Genomic DNA, 17,870 nt, shown 5'->3' with positions numbered 1-17,870 from the left:
GGGGGTGCTGGGAGAGATTAGTTTGGGAAGTAGCGCTCATTGCTCATCCGATCCGAGCTGCCGCCGCTAGTGTGTCAAGTTACAGAGGCGCCGGAATCGGCCCCAGCGCTCCCCGGCAGCGGCCACGACCCACCTCTGCCCATGGGGCTCTCCATGTGCGCCCCTTCGCGCTGGGACTGAAACTGGCTCGCCAGGGAGACGCGAGACACCGACAAGGACCCACAGCACAGAATTAACTTGAGGACTCTGCAAATACTTGAAGGAGAGGAGAGCCGGCCAGATTCCCCTAACTTTCCAGAACGTGGAACTTTCTTCGAAGTAACTTTTTTTTCCTCACCTGGTGTACCCCGATTACCGCTGGTCATGTTTTTTCGGCTTTCCCCTTCCTGCTGCTAATATTTCCGTCCTCTTTGCCGGGAGCAAGAGGAAAGGGACAAATTCCAGCGATACAGCCCTTTCCCCCGCCGCACAGCTTGGATCACGCCTTTGGGCAGCGGCTCTTGCTTTTATTTATTCTATTTATTTATTTATTGGTTCTCAAGACGCGAAAGGATGGTGGCGGAGCGCACTCGCAAAGCGGCAGCAGCCGGTGCCCGCGGCCCTGGGGAGCTGGGCGCGCCCGGGACGGTGGAGCTGGCGGCGGCGCCAGCGGAGCGCTGCGCGCGGCTCCCCAGTCCCGGCTACTGCGGGATCTTGGCGCTGGCCCTCTGCTCGCTGGGGCTCAGCCTGCTCGCCCACTTTCGGACCGCCGAGCTGCAGGCCCGGGTGCAGCGCCTGGAAGCGGAGCGCGGGGAGCAGCAAATGGAGGCGGCTATTTTGGGACGAGTTAACCAACTGCTGGAAGAGGTTTGTGCTCTTTGTTGCTGGCTTTTTCTCCCTCCCCGCGGCGCCCCCTCGCGCAGCCTCCAAACTCCGGACCAGCGGGTGCCCGCGGGTTCTTGCTTCTCGTCTTCTGAGCGCGCTGCGTGCCCCGGCCTCGCACAGATTGTCAGCGGGAGGGGTGGGGAGCTGGGACAGATGTTGTCCTGTAGGACCTAGGGGACCCGGACTGCTTGCGCGGGACCCCTCAGTTCCCCCTTTTCCCGCCGCGAACCGGGAGCGCCCTGGGCGCACCGGGCAGGTGGAGGAAGGCACCGCGCACCGGGTAAGTGGAGGTTGGCAAGTTCCACTTCTCCCTCTCATCACTCCGCATAGGTGGTGAGAGCCGCCCAGCGCCCACGCGGCGGGACGCGCGCTCGGTGGCCGCCAGTGGCAGTTTGTTGGACCCCCGCAGCCCTTCCTCCTTGTCTGGAGGAACAGTTTATTGCCACGTTCCATTGGGAAGAGAGTGCGTGGGAATGGATCAGCCAAAGGGTTGAGGGGGCATTCCTTGTAGGGGGAGGTGTCCTGCTCCTGCCCACTGTCCCAGATCTCTAAGGACCAGATGCGATGGACCTGGTCCTGTTGGCCTTGGCCATGAATTATCCCATACCCTCTTATTCTTCAGCTGGGTTTCTTGTTCCCCGTTTCCTGAAATGGCACTTGGTATTTTGTGTCTGTGTATTTTTCTGGGGAAAGGATATTGAATTTTCTCCCGTTCCTGAAATACCCTGATTCCAAGTGGATTAAAAGTCACTCGTGTCCCTTAACCATGGTAAGGGACCTCTCCTTCCCTGAGAAGGAGGAACAGTCTCATTGGTGCCACCAAAGGAAAGCCTGGGCATGTAGATGTGAGGCCTGTTGAGGGCTGAGAATCTGCACAGCCCTGGAGATGCAGAGCCCGGGTGCAGGGGGCCCTACAGGTGAGGGCTGTGGAAGTCTGGGAACACGCTGAAGCAGGCTGCCCACGCTATGTGTGTGGTGGTGGCATGTGTATGTGCGGGGGCTCTTGCTTCGTAGGAGGTGGTAGGGAGCAGTGGGCAACAGGCAGAGGAGTCCTGTGCTTGGGTCTTATTCCCACTCTACTACTTAGAAGCTGTGCAACCTAGGGCAAATACCCTAACATCTCTGAACTCACAAAGAGATGGCATGCATTTGACTCTAACTGCAGTGGGGGCTGTGACCATTCGGATCTGGTACATCCATTCGCTATAGCCAGGCTCTCAGGTGCCTGTTCCAGGCAGAGGCGGTACATGCTAAAGCGGCTTCCCCGATGGCCAAGGAGTGGGAGGTCACAGCACCAGGGTGGAGATGGTGGCTGTGGGGCAAGTTTGTTGGTGCTAGCTGTCAGTGCATTCCTGTAGCTCCAGAGTGCTACAGTCAATCTAGAGGGCTGTCAGACTGGAGCTTGGGCCGTGTGTATGTGTGTGTGTGTGTGTGTGTGTGTGTGTGTGTGTGTGTTGTGTGTTGTGTGGGGGAAGGAGATGGAGATGTAGTGGTTTGAGGTGGGGCATTCAGCAGCTTGAGCAGCACAGTCTTTGCAGACTGGCTGAGAGTGCTCCTGAGCATGGCTAAGTGATGCCAGGGGAGGGAGGACTCCCCCAGATACCTCAGGGAGCCTGACTGCTGAGGGATACGCATTAGACCCTGGAGTGTCACTTGCTTCCTCCTTGTTCCATCCTCTCCCCTTCCCAACCCTTCCTGCTGGCCAGGGCTGACCCAGTCTTTCCCAGATCCTTGCTTCCTCTGCTTAAGACGGACCTACCCTTGCCAAGTCTCATGCTCTCTGGGGCCCAGAACTGACAAAGTTATCTGACATGCTGATTCCTCTTCTTCAAGCTGCAGTATCATGTGTAGCTCACCGACTGCTAGATCTTTTACCTGCCTGACTTCTGAATTCGCCCTCAGAAGCAGATGAGGAGCCTTAAAGTAAGTTCCTTGTTCTCTTATGTCCCAAGAGGCAGTAGGCTAAGTTGTGAGAGTTTAACCTGCTTGTTACCTGTAGTCACATGGCAGATCGAAGACTGGAAGCCAAGCCTCCTCTCTCTCTCCCCTTGTGGCGCTCGCTCTGCTATGGCCCGCCACCCTGCTTCGTCCAGTCTCATTCATCCATTTAGCAAATGTTTTCAGAGCAGTAGCTACGGGCCAGGGATTACGGAGGACACACTTCTGCCCTCCTAAATTTACAAATAAGATTCCAAGAAGAAAACGTAGCTGACTGCAGGGACTTCTCGGGAAAGTCATTTTCAAGCAAAGGCTTAAAGGGTAGACAGGAGATTTCCAGGCCACAGGGATTGAGTATATGAGACATTGTTCTAAGAGGCAAAGGAAAAAGCTTCTGGAGGCTGGAAGCCAGAAAGAGACGTTTGCCTTGAGGAAGTGAAAGAAGTAAGTCCCAGATTCTGGAGGGTGGGCAGAGAGGCGTGATGGGAGCTATAGCCGGAGAGAGACAGCCTGAGTCAGGAAGGGCCTTAGAGATAGTTCTGCTTGAGAGCAATGGAGAGCCATTGACAGGTCTTGAGAAAGGCAGTTATGCCTGAGAGTGGGAGCTGAAGGCAGAGCATGGAGGTCAAACAAGAAGCTAGTGCCAGGCAGAGGAGCCTGGGGTGCAGTGGGGACACAGAGGGATGGTGGAAATGGCATCAGCAGTGGCCCCTGAGGTCAGCAGGGGAGGTGTCAGCGCCAGAGGGGTTGTTGTGTGGGAGGAGGAGGTGGTGACCATCTCTGTGTGGACCTGTCCCCTGGGTGGGGCCTGCCAAGGGGATGCGTTAAGGACCGCCCCATCCCATGCAGTACTCATTAGATTTTACTTAACTAAAATGAACTAAAAATTTCAAGTCGGTGCTCCAGGAGACCCCTGTAGTTAGTGGCTGCACAGATATAGGGCAGGTGCCTTATCCCAGAACATTCTACTGGGTGGCGCTGTGCCAGCAACCAGCCCCTTCTGAGGCAGCAAAGCTTCCCCTCCTCCTCCACCCCAAGCAACATGAGGACTTTCCTCCTAGGTATGTTCCCCCAGTCTGAGCCGGGGGCAGTGGTGAAGAAGGGGTGAGGCCGAGATGGAGACCCTGGGTGCCCAGAGAAGAGGGGGATGTTGAGCACGACATGGATGTGCAGGGCTCCTGCTCTGGGGGGCACCCGGTGGGAGTGAGCATGGGGATCGGACAGGGATTCCAGCTGGGCCTTGCCAGCCAGGTGGGGTGGCCTAGGTGGGCCACACCCCTCCCTGAATCTCAGATTCCTCATCCTCCCTCTCGGCAAGGGGAGACTCTTAGGAGAGGGAAGTGGAACAGCACATGGGGTTGGTGACTGTCCTGAAGCAGGTGGGCCTGGACTCTCCCTGGCCTCACTGAGGGCACTGGGCCCTCTGGTGACACACACAGCAGTGGCTTGGAGACAGGAATCCACAGTGGAGAAGGCACTGTGCTGGGGCACAGCTGTGTTTGGGAGCTGGTGGAAGAGGGAGCTGGCATCTAGAGGAAAGATCCTTGGATGGGATGAGCCAGGGCCCCATGTGAACAGAAAGCCCAGGTCTAAGGGGTTAAGCCTGGGAGGGGTAGGCCAGAATGGTGGGGGGTTGGGGGGAAGTGGGGGGTGTGCATTGCCTGGGGAGCTGAGGGTGGCTTCCAGACCTCAGGCCCCACTCCTCCCCCATCAGGGTCTCTCCCCTGGTCGGGAACCCTTAATGAGCGCTCCAGCTGCTGGGTACTTGATTTGCTCGTGAAAGAAAAAGCTGGAATGTCCCGAATGAAGGACATCAAGTGTCACCTAGGGCTTCGCAGGGGGAGTGCAGCGAAAAAGAAAGTAGTGGAATTTAAAAGAGCAAACCAAAAAATCTAATAAAATAGCAAACTGATTTTGTAGGCCAGGGGAAGCAAAGGGTGTGAGTAGCCACCTTCAAGGAGAGTTTTGAGGAATGCCAGACAGACTCCCTGTCCCTAACAGTAGGAATAACAGCAGCTCCACTTGGAGTCTAAGTGGTTAGAGAGTGCTACCAGAGGCCTGGGCTGTGCATGGTGACTCAGTGACTCAGTCTTCACAGCTGCTCTCGATATGACCCCATTGTGGTCCCATTTTACAGATGAGAAAACTGATATCCCTGTGCCACCGTCTCACTGTCCGTGATGCAATCTTTTCAGTAGGGGGAACATTCCCCACCTCTAGGAATTCCCCGGGAAAGAAAGGGACCTGGGCATTCAAGTTAGATGCTAAGAGGCCCCAGGCAGGCTCACTCACCCTTAAAATAATAATGATAACAACTACCACCTCTCACTATGAGAAGGTGTGCAAGGGACCTTTTATTGGGCCTTTTTTCCCACAGGAGCTTTTAAGGGGAGAGATCAAAGCAGGGACTGAAAAGATTGGGGTGCTGGGGAGCCTGGGATCCCCGAGGATTGAAATGCCAAGAGGACAGGAGTGGGTGATGACGAGGAGAGTGCTGGTGTGGTGCAGGGTGCAGCCTGTGTAGATCACAGCCTGGGCCTCGGTGGGTGCACAGGCCCTGGGCCTGGGGGTCTCACGCAGCCAGGGCTTCTCTGTGTGCGTCCTGAAACGATTCTTCGTTTCTTGCAGTGAGTAAGTGACGAGTCTTGTGAGGAGTTAACAGAGGGAAGATCTCAGAACCCCTCGATCCAGTCCCCTCACTCCACAGACAGAAAACAGGCCTACAGGCCACACAGCCAGGTATCCCCATGTCTGACAGGCATTTCTCTCTTCACCTTCTCTCCCTTCTAGTAATTATTTGTGCCATCAAGGGGTGGCAAAGTCAAGACATGTGTATGCTTTGCTCCGCATTCCCTGGCCCTCAGCAGACATGTTAATCATGCAACGTTTCCCGCACTTTGCCCTCAGGCTTGCACATCAGAGTCCTCAGCAGTGTTCCAGGAAGCTACCGGAACTAGCAAGGGTGTTGTGATGACTCTGAGTTACGAAATACATATCTATACTTAGTATAGATAAAGCCAGGAAGAGCTGTGACTGTTTTACAGCTCCTTTAAGGGTCTTAAAACTAGCAGATAGCATTCTAAGGACGTTTTTACAATGTTTTCAGAAAGATGTTTTTTCCCTTACTCTTAATGGCCCTGGATCACTCTTGGGCCCTCCCTGGTTGTTTCCTGGCCCTGCCCAACATCTATCCCAGAGAATGGAAATAGGTAGACGAAGCATATGCTGATATCTTCTTTTCCAGAACCACAGCGGCCCTTCCCACTCCACATACTCGTCCCTGGAGAGCCTAGATAGGAGCGAGAGTCCTTCGCATGGGCTGCCTGGGCCCATCTATTTGAGTCCATGCAACAGGTCAAATCCACTTGCCTTCCTGGCACAGCCTCAGACACATTGTGCGGTGTCCTTTCTATTGCCTTTAAATGTCTTGTCTGTCCACTAGATCTCACAGGGGTGGATCCCACGGATCCCATAGAGGTGGCATTTGCTGAGCTGATCTGTCATTAGGCCAACACCACCATCTTTGTTGTGGGAATGCCACTGATGCTGCCTTATTGCTCAGGTCTTGATGAGGAAGACCTGGGAAGAGTCCCTGTCCAGCCTTTGTTTCCAGAAGGCTTGGGCTTCCCGAATGTGTCTCTTGGACTCTGCACCATCCTTTGGGCAGCTCCGCACCAAGTCTGGGGCTTACCCCATGGCAGGGGACGGTAGCTAAGCAGGAATTTTAGTGTTAGGCCCATTGCCAGTTCTATTTCATCCCCCAGCTCCTACTTTCCTTTTATCCTCTCACTTACTGCTGTCTTCCTATACGGGCTGTGTGGTGTGTATGTGTCTGTCTGTCTATCAGTCACTTTAATACCCCTTCTGGGAGCAAGATAAGGATGGAAGTTCTATAACAAACTCTTGAAAGCAATGCTCCCCTTTCTCATCATATCTGCCCGAGAAGGCTGCTCCGGGCTAGGCTGTGTGTGTGTGTGTGTGTGTGTGTGTGTGTCCCCTGGGAGGCACTGGAAGCACACCAGGGCCAGGTTGCACCCTGCTCAAACCCTGCTGCAAACCCCCGGGTACCCCAGGGCCTGAAGCTCACCATGCAATGTCACCCATATGGCACCTAGGTCCCAGGCCGAGTTTGACGGGCTGGTGGGGCCAGTGAGGCGTGTCCTAATGAGATCTGAGTGGGGTCCTACTCCAGACTGTGGAACTGAAGGGCGGGGGGCAGTGGGAGGGGGGCAGGTTAAAGAAGGGTGAGAAGTTGGGAAGGGTTGTTGCTGTTTTCTTTTCTTTTTTTTTTTTAAAGATTTATTCATTTGTACATACAGAACAGGGGTACAGGCCAGAGGCTCAGGGGCAGTGAGAGGCTTCACCAGAGACAAAGTGGGGAGCAGAACAGGCAGATTGACGAAGTACACTGCTGGGGAGCAGCGGGCGGGCCAGGAGAGGTCTGCCATGTGGTCACCTCCGGGGCAGGCGGGGATTGAACTCATGCGGAAGTGGCTTAAGCTTCTCAATGCTGTGCTTTAACCTGCTGCGTCACCAGGGAGGGCCAGCTGTTTTATTTTTCAAAAAAATAAAATCAACTGAGAGTTTGTCATCCAGGGCAAAGGAGGTTTGGAAGACGCCTCTAAATGCTGCTCCCCTCTTTTGGTTGGTTCCGCCCCTCCCAGAGCAGTCAGTGAGAGCCCTCAGTCTACACAGACACAAGGCCGGGACCCAGATCTGTGCACGGAGTGGAGGTGTGGGGCGGGCTAGGGCCCGGCGGCTCCCCGGGGTGTCCTGGGGTCCCTGCAGCCACTCCATGCTGACGCTGCCCTTGATCCAGTCTGGAGATTTCTGCTACATACCCTGGGTGGGGGCCTCCCTGGAGAGAAGCTCTCTCCGGCCTGCAGGGCAAGGCAGGGACTCCTTTGGGTCTTCAAAGGTCAAGGGTGAGTTGAACACAAAAGGGCGGAAGAGAGGCTGGCATGGCCTCCCAGGACACTGGGGCCCTGTCTCCCCCTAGAAGCTCTGTGATTTTCCCGAATGCCCCGTGGCTGGAGACCACATGGGTTGTTTCTGTCTGTGTTCTGCTGTCTCCTCAGTTCTCTTTCCTCTGCCCCCACCTCCCCAGCTTCTCGGGGAACTTTGCCTTGCCCAGCCCATCCCTCTGCCCACAGCCTCCCCTGGCCACCCTGGCCTCCATCCTCCTCACCTCCTCTCTGCTCGGGGGAAGTTGCAGCAGGGAGGCCTTGCTCACCCAGCGGCCCCATCTTCCCCAGAGCTGTCACTGGGCCTGGGATTCTGCTGTCCAATGGACTTCACACCTCCAATTACTGGGAAGCTTCAGATGCCAGATGAAGAGGCATTTTGCTCACTTTGAGGTTTTCTGCGCTGACAAGGGGAACTGTAGGGCAGGAGAGTGGCCTCTGGGGACAGGGATGCAGGAAGGGTTAAAGAGGCATTCGCTGGGGCTCTTCCAGCCTTCGTCTCCCTCCCTGTGTCTCCCTCCCTGTAAGCTGGAACTTGAGGTTTCCCCGGGTTCAGGGACACTCAGTGTCACGACATCAGAGAGTGGGAGGGGTCCCACCACCTGCAGCCTGTCCACATCCCACAGAGTCAAAGTGTGGGAGGGAGAGAGCCGTGGCTGTCCCAGCATCACCCCACAGCCTCTGTGGCTCTCTGGCTTCTATGCTCTCGGGGACAGGAAGCTCACTACCCACACAGCCCACTGTCCCATGGTTGGCCACACTGGCTGTAATGTCCTGTGTGTTCTTCGTCTCCTCAGAGCTCCAGCTCCGTCTCCACACCTGCCATTCCACCCCCCCCCCCCAGCATGTCCTAAAAACCCCTCAAATGCAACATGTTTGAACTGAGCAGGAAGTCCAGCCCTCCCCCAACACCTGGCCTTCACTGGCCTCCACAGCACCTGCGCCCTCCTTCTCCATCCCCAGAGACAGAACCTTTCTCCATCACTGCCTGCCCCTCTCTGGCGCTGCCCTTGGCAGTCTCAGCAACCATCTCACCTGTTCCCATTCCCAATGTCCTGCCCCTGCATCACCCCCGTGGCGGCCAGGTGATCTTTAAAAAAATCCTAAACACTCTCATGACGTCAGCCAGATGATGACTCTTTAATGACCCTATTGCTCTCTGGCCAGAAATTAGGTTTTTTCATCTCTGGATCACAAGGTTTACAGGACCTGGCCCTCGCTTCTCTCCCCAGCTTTGTGGTTCCCCTCCCTTCACTCTCTGGGCCCCCCACATGACCACACACTGGCGTGTCTAAGAGCACAACCTCTCGAGCCAGGTTGCTGGGTAGAAATCCAGCTCTGCTAATTACTAGCTGTGAGAACTGCAGCATGTTTTTGAACTCTCTATGGTTTGGGGTTGTACCTCTGTAAACTGGAGGTGATGATAATGACAGCATCTCCCTCTTTGAACATCAATTTTAGGATTAAAGATGTCAAAGTAAGTGCTTTGAGTGGTGGCTGGTCCTCCAGTACCAGGTATTGCAATCTTTAGGAAAATACCAAGCTCTCACCCTCACGTAGTATACATACAGCAGAGGGTTGTGAGCTCTGACCAGGCTTCCTGAGTTCAAATCCTTCTGCCCTTCCTGGCTACCTACCTTCATGCAAGTTAATTCACCTGTCCGACTCCATTTCCTTGTTCATGAAACTGTGTGTTGGAAGAATTACTAAAGGCGTGATCCTTGCCTGGCTTATAAGAAGCATATTATCATGTTGGGTCCTTCGCCAGTGTAGCTTGGCCCGGTCATCACTTGGTGGTGAGGTGAGCCCCTCTAGTCCATGCCCAGGGACTGGGGTCTCTGCACCTCGCCCCTCCTGACCATGGCTCTGATGACAGTGGGTGTTCCACTTGTGGTTTGTAGGCTCCTTGTGCCTCTCCCTGGAGAAGTGCCAGGTGGGCAGCCTCCTTATCCATTTGCCCATGCATGTGTCTAGTACTCTCCTCAGCCCTGGCACATGATGTTCAGTGCCCATTTGTGGGAAGGAGACAAGCACACCCCACCCCAGCACCTCACCCCCATTGCCTCCCTGCTCCATTGCAGGGGTCCCTGTTTCATCCTTTGTGGACCCCAGATCTCCTTAAACCCTTGAGGTTATAGGCCCCATGCCAACCTGGCTTCTGACTGTCTCCACACTACTAGTTCCGGCATTTAACTCTTTACCTTCCTTGAGGCAGCAGCAGGCCCTCAGGTTAGCGGGAGAGAAGCATATGAATGCTGGCGAGCTCACACTCGGGCACACATCTCGAGTCTGGGACCACATCTGTCTGTGGTTCTGGTAAGAAAGGGAGGCAGAGGCAGCCGTGGCATCCGGTGGACCCTCAGGCCCCTGTTTCATGGCCCTGGGAGCCTCTGATCAGGTGCCAAACTCATTGCACAAAGAGAGCTGTGCAGGGAGAGAACACAGTTCTTCAGAGCCACAGCAACACTTGCGGTCCCCAGCTTGCGGGCCAACAGAGCAGAGCAGGCGAGCCCAGTTTGGGTGGGTGTGGGCTGAAAGCACTGGTTTCCTTCACTTTGATTTCCCCTCTGAGCATCCTATGCTCCGGGCCATGCAGCCACGCAAGTGCCTGCCCCCTTAACAAGCGCAGTTTGTAGGGCTGCCCTGTCCTGTGGCCACTGGGACTAGGCCCACTGAGCCCACAGCACTGGGCAGCCCTGGTCTGGCCTCTGTGCCTCGCAGCTCATGGGAAAGGCTGCCCACCCCACCTCCATCTGCCTTATTGCTGCCAAAGCCTGGGCCAAATCCCAATTCAGACGTGGCTCCAAGGGGCAGGCCTAAAGAAATGACCTGGTCAGGAGGACCTGAGACATGACCCTGCTCTGCCCTCATGGGACAGATTACGTCCACCAACCCTGCAACCGTTGTGATATAGGGTGAAGCAAATGGCCCTAGCAGAAGGGAGAACATCCAGCTCTGTGCCGGCGGGGACTGCGATTAGGTGCCAGGGTAGAGCCACAGCTTTGTGTCCAGGGTCTCACCTCAGGTGGGCAACTCCTTTCAACTTTATTCCTCAGGGTCAGAAAGCAGGGCTGCAGGCAGGACCCTCACTCACACCTCCTCTTGGAAGAAGCGGGAGTCCAAATTTCCCAGGAGGGGGCGGGCCACAGCAACCTCACGGTGGCCAAGGAGGCAGACGTGGGACCAGCTCAAGAGAGGCGTGGCCTTTCCCCTGACCACTAGGAAAAGCCAGCGGGCAGAGCCGGGGCTTTCCTTCTCCACTGCTGAGTCCTCTTCGTTTTCTGGCCTTGGCACCTTTTATCCCTCAGCTACCCAGACGATGGCTAATATTGCCTATTATATGGATGAGGACACAGAGACCCAGAGGGCCGTGTCTCTCTCTTAACTCACCATTTATGGGAGAGCTGGGATGAGACCTCCAGGTCCGAGCGCTCCCAAACATAGCTCGAGCTCATAGCAACATTGCCAAATTCTGCAGGTAGTGGGAGCTTTGTTGGAGGTTGGGGCTTGCCTTTGGTAACCCTCAATAGGGCCCCCCCTCACCCTGGTGGTGCAAAGGGCTGGAGCACAGCACTGTGAAGCTCCCCATAGCCAGTGTCATGAGTTCTGTCCCCAGCCAGGGAGGTGACCCACATGGCACAGCAGACCTCTCCTGATCTGTCTGCTGCTCCCCTCAGCAGTGTATTTCAGTCGATCTGCTTATTCTGCTCCCCACTCTTTGGTGAACACTCTCACCCCCCATATGTCTGACCTGTACCCCATTTCTTGTATGCATTAATACTTATTTATAAAATCTTTTAAAAAATAAGGTCTTGCCCTGCCTCCAAGGGTAACATGGGTTCAACAAAGAGTCGTACACTAATAATAGTCAAATGAATTATTAAACAACATTTTCCACCCAGGAGCACAGTGACTACTACTTGCTGCTCAATATATATAGTTATTATTATTATTATTAACTCTTGGTTTGTCATCCCACAATGCTTTACAGTTTCCAAGGAACCTTCCACAGCACCTTTTAAGGATTTGACAGGACAGCATTATATCCATTTTGCAGATTCCCTGAGTGGGGAGTGCCAAGTTCAAGGTCATGGCGATTGCGTACAAAGCTCATCTTCTCTTTATCTTTGGGTTCTTTCCCCCTACCTTGACCCACTTATTATAGAGGTCCACATTGAGGCCCAAGAGCTGTATGGGGGGAAGGAGTGGCCCCTAAACTGAGGGCCAGGCTGGAGCCACCATCTCTGGGGGGAGTGAGTAGCTGCCTGGCATTCTCCCTTTGATACTGATACAGGCATTTTAATAGCTGTGATGATCAGGCGGGTGGTGTTTCAGCTCTGGACGTGCTGGGCATTCCAGGAGGCCCTGGCTGCCAGCAGGGCCAAAGCAGAAGGTTTCTCCACCCAGAGTGGCTGGGGGCCCACCCAGGGTTTTCCACCTGCCGCACAGCCTCAGCCTGGCTATTCCTCACCAGGGCTCTCAAAGGAGGATGCTGGAAGGGCCAGACCGGTGGACTAAGTAGGTGAAGTTGGCATGGGGAAGGTACCATGATGCCTGAAAGGGAAGCCAGCAATCCGCACCCCCTGAGTACTACCATGGCCGAGTTGCAGGTCCTGCCACTGTCCGAGCCGGGCTGGGAAGCCAGACCCATGGGAGAGCTCCTGATGTGTAAGGAACCACAGCTTTTGAGCATCCACCTAATGTTCTGTTCTAGGCACTAGGGGTAAGTCAATGCATAAAACAGTCCAAAGGTATCATGTCCTTTTGGAACTTAGCGTTGGGGGTGACAGTAAGCCAACAACATGAAATCATAAGGGGGAAACAAAACAAGGAAAAAGAATAGGAGGTACAGTGTGGGAACACACAGGGGCAAGGTCTCATGAGAGGGAACCTGGTGGGTAGTTAGGGAAAGAAGACCCAGGCAGTGATGCCAGCTAGTGCAAAGGCCCTAAGGTAGAAGTCCAGCAAATGTAGGAGAGTAGCTCCTGGGCCAGGGCCGAAGGAGAGGGAGTCATCAAAAGGTCGTGGCAGCAACTGGGCCAGAGGTGATGAGGCTTGGCTGAGTCAGGGTGGAGGCAGTGGGAAGAAGTGAGATCCTGGTGCTGGTGGGCAAGGCCGCAGACTCAGTTGAGAACAGGAATTGCTGAAGGAAGGATGTGCAGCGAGAGAGAAAGGCGTCACTGATGACAAGGATCTGAGCAGCAGACAGGCTGGGGTCCTTTTATCTCCCCCAGCTTCTGCTCTCCACCCTCACTCCATCTATGGCCATGGGAGCGCCCTGCTAAGGCAGCGGGGACAGACTGCAGGAAGCTCAGTGCTGCTGGGCTGACTTTGGGCTGCCCATTGTTGGAGATGCCAAGTGGGTAGCAGGTATATGTCTATCTGGAACTCCAGATCATCCCAGTTTGATGTGCACGGTGGACAGCATCATCAATCATGTGGCATTGACGTGAGACCCAGTGAGAGCCCCCAAAGAAGCAGAGCAGAGAGGACAGAGATGAGGCTGGGCCTTTGGCCCTCCAACATGTAGACATCAAATAGAGGAGAAATCAGCAAAGACACTGGGAAGGAGCTCAGAGTGGTGGCAAGGAGACCGGGGGAGCCAAGAGAAAGGAGGGGGAGGGCGAGGAGTGAGCAGATGCTGTTGACAGGAAGGGTGGAGGGGGCTGGCCACAGGTCTAACCACATGGACAGAGGCCACCAGGGACCTGGAAGGCACTGTTTGGGTGAAGTGGAGACAGAAACTGTGCTGGGGAGGGAGCTGGAGAGATGGCCTCAATCAGAGCAAGAGAGGATTTTTCTCTCCTTTTCTATGGTCAGAGGGACAACAGCATGTTTGCATAGTGATTCCATCAGGGTGAGCAAGCCACAACTAAATCCCCCTCAAGCCTGTTTCTGTAAATATACTTTATGGGAACACAGCCGTGCTTATTCTGTTCTCGAATTATCTATGGCTGCTTTTCACCTATGACAGTGAAGTTGAGCCATATGATGGAGATCTTATGGCCCACACAGCCTAAACTATTTACCAGTTGACCCTTTATGGAAAATGTTTGCTGACCTCTGATGTGAGGAATGCGTGGAAAAGAGGAAATTGATGACGTGGCAGGGAAGAGGAGCTTAGCACACTGGGCCCCGAAGCAGGTTGGCCTCACCTGGGTACACAGACAGTTGTGAAAGAGGTTGTGCAGGCACAGACCAGATGGGGAGGGATGCGCAGCTGTGGGAGCCTCTGGAAGGGCTCTTCCCCCTGCCTCTGTTTCCTCAAAGTCTTCACTTGACAGTGATGTTGAAGGCTGTGCAAGAGGGGGCATTAGAATTACTAGGACAGTGACGTGAAGAAACAAGGGGAGCCCTGTGAGCTTGCCTTGTGTCCTGAGCTCCAGGGCCACGTGTGTCCCGTCCACCTGGACTCCTTGGCAAGGATACCCTCCGACTGAACTTGTCTTCAACCCAACTTGTCATCTTCCCCTCAAGCCTATTCTTGCCCGTTCTGTCTCAGTGGGGACTCTCCATCCGTTCTTCCCCTTTTGCATCCTCCCTGCCCCCCACCTGTGTCTCTCCAGCATGCAGCCGTGCTGTGGCCCAGACCAGCATCTCCCACTTGGCGAGGTAGCTATGGGAGCCTCCAGAAAGGACCCCCAGCCTCCAGCTCTCACTGTCCAGTCTATTCTCCATGAGTTCCTGGATTGGGTGCCCAGACAAGCAAATGTGACCACGTGTCTCCTCTGCTTAAGCCATTGGTTGGCTTCTGTGTAGACCCCTTACTTGGGCACGTAGGCCCCCGCCTCCCACTCCCACGGCCCCCTGGACATGTCCCCGCATGCTCATGAGGCTCGCAGCCTTTGTTGGTGGCAACCATGTCTCATTCTCTGCTTTGCACGGTCTCACGGTAGTAAGAGCTCTGTATATATTGTCCAGACTGAACAAAAGCACTGGCCTTGAAGGTGGAGGGCCTGGACTGTAAGCTCTCTGTGCTGGGTGATGTTACCCTGATGTCTTCCCTGGGATGAGAAAAGCTGTCTGGGACATGAAGGGGCAATCCCCTTTCCCTCTCTGCATCTCCCTTTTCTTGACTATAACATGGGTGGGTTTCTGGCCCACCTACTGCACCTGGCAGTGGCGAGGGCCGAGTGAAGGACGCCTCATTGACGCCTCACTTCCAGACCTGTCTGAGGCTGGATCCCCAAAGATATAAGCTCTGAGGTGGAGGTTTGTGAGCCAGAGGCTGCCTGGGTGGTGAGGAAAGTGGGGCTGGCAGAGGGAGATTATGTGATGGGATCTCAGCAGAGGCCTCAGCAGGTCCCATGGGATGGCTCTCACAGTCACTCTGGATTGAGGCAAAGGGCTGGTCCTGCTGTAAGTAAGTGGTCCCAGAGTTGCCCCAGGGAGTAGGTGTGACCTTGATCTAACAGCCCCCTTCATGGGAGAGCAGTTGCAGAAGTACTGCACCCCCACAGCTAAGGATGAGCAGTGACCCCACCATCTATGGATGGACCCCATCTATAGAGCTCTAGAATGTGAAGAAGCCTCAGAAGTATGCCTGTGCCGTCTACGTCCCCCACCTTTCCCATGCTCCAGAGGGCTGCTCTCCCACCACCCTCCTGTCCTTCCTTCTGGCCAAATTCACTCTAGCCACACTCCAGCCTCTGCTTTGGTCCCCAGGGACCCTGGACACCGCCCCGGTGCTGTGTCCTCTGATTCCGTGTCCTTGTGTTTGGCGTCTCACCCCAGGCTGCTGTCGAATGAGCAGTTTGGTTGCAAAGCAGAGAATGAGACATGGTTGCCACCAACAATGGCTGTGAGCCTCATGAGCATGCAGGGACATGTCCAGGGGATATGTTGCACTAACATGCTGCAAACTCGGCTGGTCTTGGCTGGTCATTTCAGCGACTGGCTCTGTCACTCTATCAGACTGTGTCACACGCCCACTGCATGCCAGGCACAGACGCTAGCAAGCCCCTGGAAGAGCTCACAGGTGATGGGTGGAAAGATGTGCGGAGGGAGATGCGGACGGTCCATACTGGCAAGGGGCGAGCGAGGCCAAGAGCCGAGCTCCATAGGCCCTTTCACCAGACTTTGTCCTGAAGGTCCTTTGTTCACCCAGAAGCCACTGTCTTCCCTTCCATAGCCTGGCCTCAATATCCAGCCACCAAATAATTTGTGTGCCAACCTCCCTTTCTGAGCAGGCACCCTCAGGCTTCTAAAGAGAATCCTCCTTCCCCCACTCCCTTCTGTCTGCTGTGACCTCCAGGCCCCTTCTGCCCTCACCCCACCTTCACTGTGCTGCCTGTCCCAAAGGCATCTGTATGCCTCATTCTCTAGCAGGGTGGATCGACTTTGTATCAAAAGACAAAAGGCCTGAATTCTCTTCCCAGAGCCACTAGGCACTGGCTGTGTGACTTTGGGCAGGGCACTCAGCCTCTCTGGGCTTCCATTTCCTCAAATAGAAATGAGATGAACCCAGTTTAGAGTTTGAATATGAAAATTAGATGTGGTTTTCTGTGTCCAGGTCACAGCGGGGGCTCAGCTGACATTACTTTGGTGTGTAGCGTCAAGCTTTCCTACCCTTTCGTCTCCACTACCCAACCAGTTGTGACGCCAAATCCCACCAGACGACCCATGTGACTTTCTTTCCCTCTCTGTGGCCCTTCCTGAGTGGCAGAATGGCACAGTCGTGAGGAGGCAAATGCTGAAGAAATTGGAGGCCCCTGCTAGCATCCCAGCTGGTGAATACGTCAAGGGCCTTAGTTCAGTGGACACAGTCCCTTCCAGACACCGTGCAGGCCCCACATGAACAAATCTTCCCATTTTTCAAGAGAAACTAGGTGCAGATCGACACGTGAAATCCACCTTCAAAACTGGCAACACAAGCAGTGATAAAAATCACTGCAGGAAACAAAATATGTCCAAGGGCCAATTCAGTCGTGGGATGATCTGCTTCTTCTAGCTTTTAGGAGGTGCAGGTTCAATTCCCAGCTTCCTGCCTCATTGCCCTGACCTCGACCAGATTCCAGTCTCCATTCCCGGCTCCAGGTCCCTCTGCCTGTGCAATTTGTGTAACAACTACACTCACGGAGCACCTCCTTGGGGCAGGCATCTGTCCTTATCTGCATCAGACTTTTCAATGCTCTCAGCAGCTTAATGATACAGGGATTGTTCTCAGCTGGGGATCCGAGGACCACACCTGAACCCAGGCATTCTGGCTCTAGAGGCCTCCCTGTTAACCTCTGTGCGAACGTGCACAGGTGACTCAGACATTTGATGCACTGCCGTGGCAGAGTAAACACACAGATATTGGTCATATAGTTGCACACATGTCTCATCACCACTATGGAATCACCTCCTGGAGTCTAGAGGTGTCTGTGTCTACTTGTGGCCACCTCGTTGGGGCCTTCTGGTTTGGCTCAATACTCTGCAACTGTTGAGGAAGCAGTTTGATGGGGGGCCAAAGACCTGCCCAGCACTTAGCCTCCACCCTGGCCCAGGCCTGCCCATACCCGCTTCTGTGAGAGACACCAGAAGAACACAAGTGACCATCCCAGCCCCCCACCCCAGATCCAGGCACCCAGACCTAGACAGGAAACAATTAGCAGAGAGCAGAATAAAGCAGGTCACGTGCCCAAGTGTGGGGTGCAGGAAGGTCATGGCTGGGTTATAGAGCCTGTGTTTGGGGTTAATTTCTTTAAGAGCACTCCAAAGACATCAGACACTGGGATTACAAGATGGGGCCTTCTCAGTCTGCTTCTTATTACCCAGACACTCGTGGCCAGTCCAGTCTTTGATCCAGGAACAGTCCTGCTGTCAGCCCCTCTTCCCACCCCCCACCAAGCCATTGCCTTTTCCCCAAAGCTTGGCCTTTATGAGCCCCATTAATGCCTCTCTCTGTCTCTTGTGCAGAAATGGAAGCTCCATTCTCGGAGGCGCCGGGAGGCCCCAAAGACATCTCCAGTGTGTCACTGCCCGCCAGGTAAGGAGCTCCTCAAACCAGGGACGTGACAGGAACCCCTTCAGTGGTTGTAGTCTAGCCTCGCCCTGCTCAGATGGTCACTTTTCTTTCTTTTTTTTAAATTTTTATTTATTTATTTATTCATACAGAACTGG

General features: G+C 54.5%; 1 protein-coding gene across 3 annotated transcripts in view; it reads left to right on the top strand.

Moving 5' to 3' along the window:
- The first annotated feature begins 103 nt into the window (after positions 1-103).
- Positions 104-17,870, top strand: part of COL13A1 (collagen, type XIII, alpha 1) — a 142,341-nt gene continuing 124,574 nt past the window's right edge. For all 3 annotated transcript variants that reach the window (XM_012723486.1, XM_012723485.1, XM_012723483.1), the window contains exons 1-3: positions 104-318; positions 543-846; positions 17,667-17,736. In XM_012723486.1, coding sequence (XP_012578940.1) covers positions 553-846; positions 17,667-17,736 — 364 coding nt within the window. In that variant the 5' untranslated portion in view covers positions 104-318; positions 543-552. The remainder of the gene's footprint in view (positions 319-542; positions 847-17,666; positions 17,737-17,870) is intronic.

The sequence above is a fragment of the Condylura cristata genome, unplaced genomic scaffold (assembly GCF_000260355.1).
Source record: "Condylura cristata isolate star-nosed mole 26May11 unplaced genomic scaffold, ConCri1.0 scaffold00011, whole genome shotgun sequence".
Classification (NCBI taxonomy): domain Eukaryota; kingdom Metazoa; phylum Chordata; class Mammalia; order Eulipotyphla; family Talpidae; genus Condylura; species Condylura cristata.
Note: the sequence above shows the minus strand (reverse complement) of the source record. Positions and strands in the feature narration are given on the sequence as shown.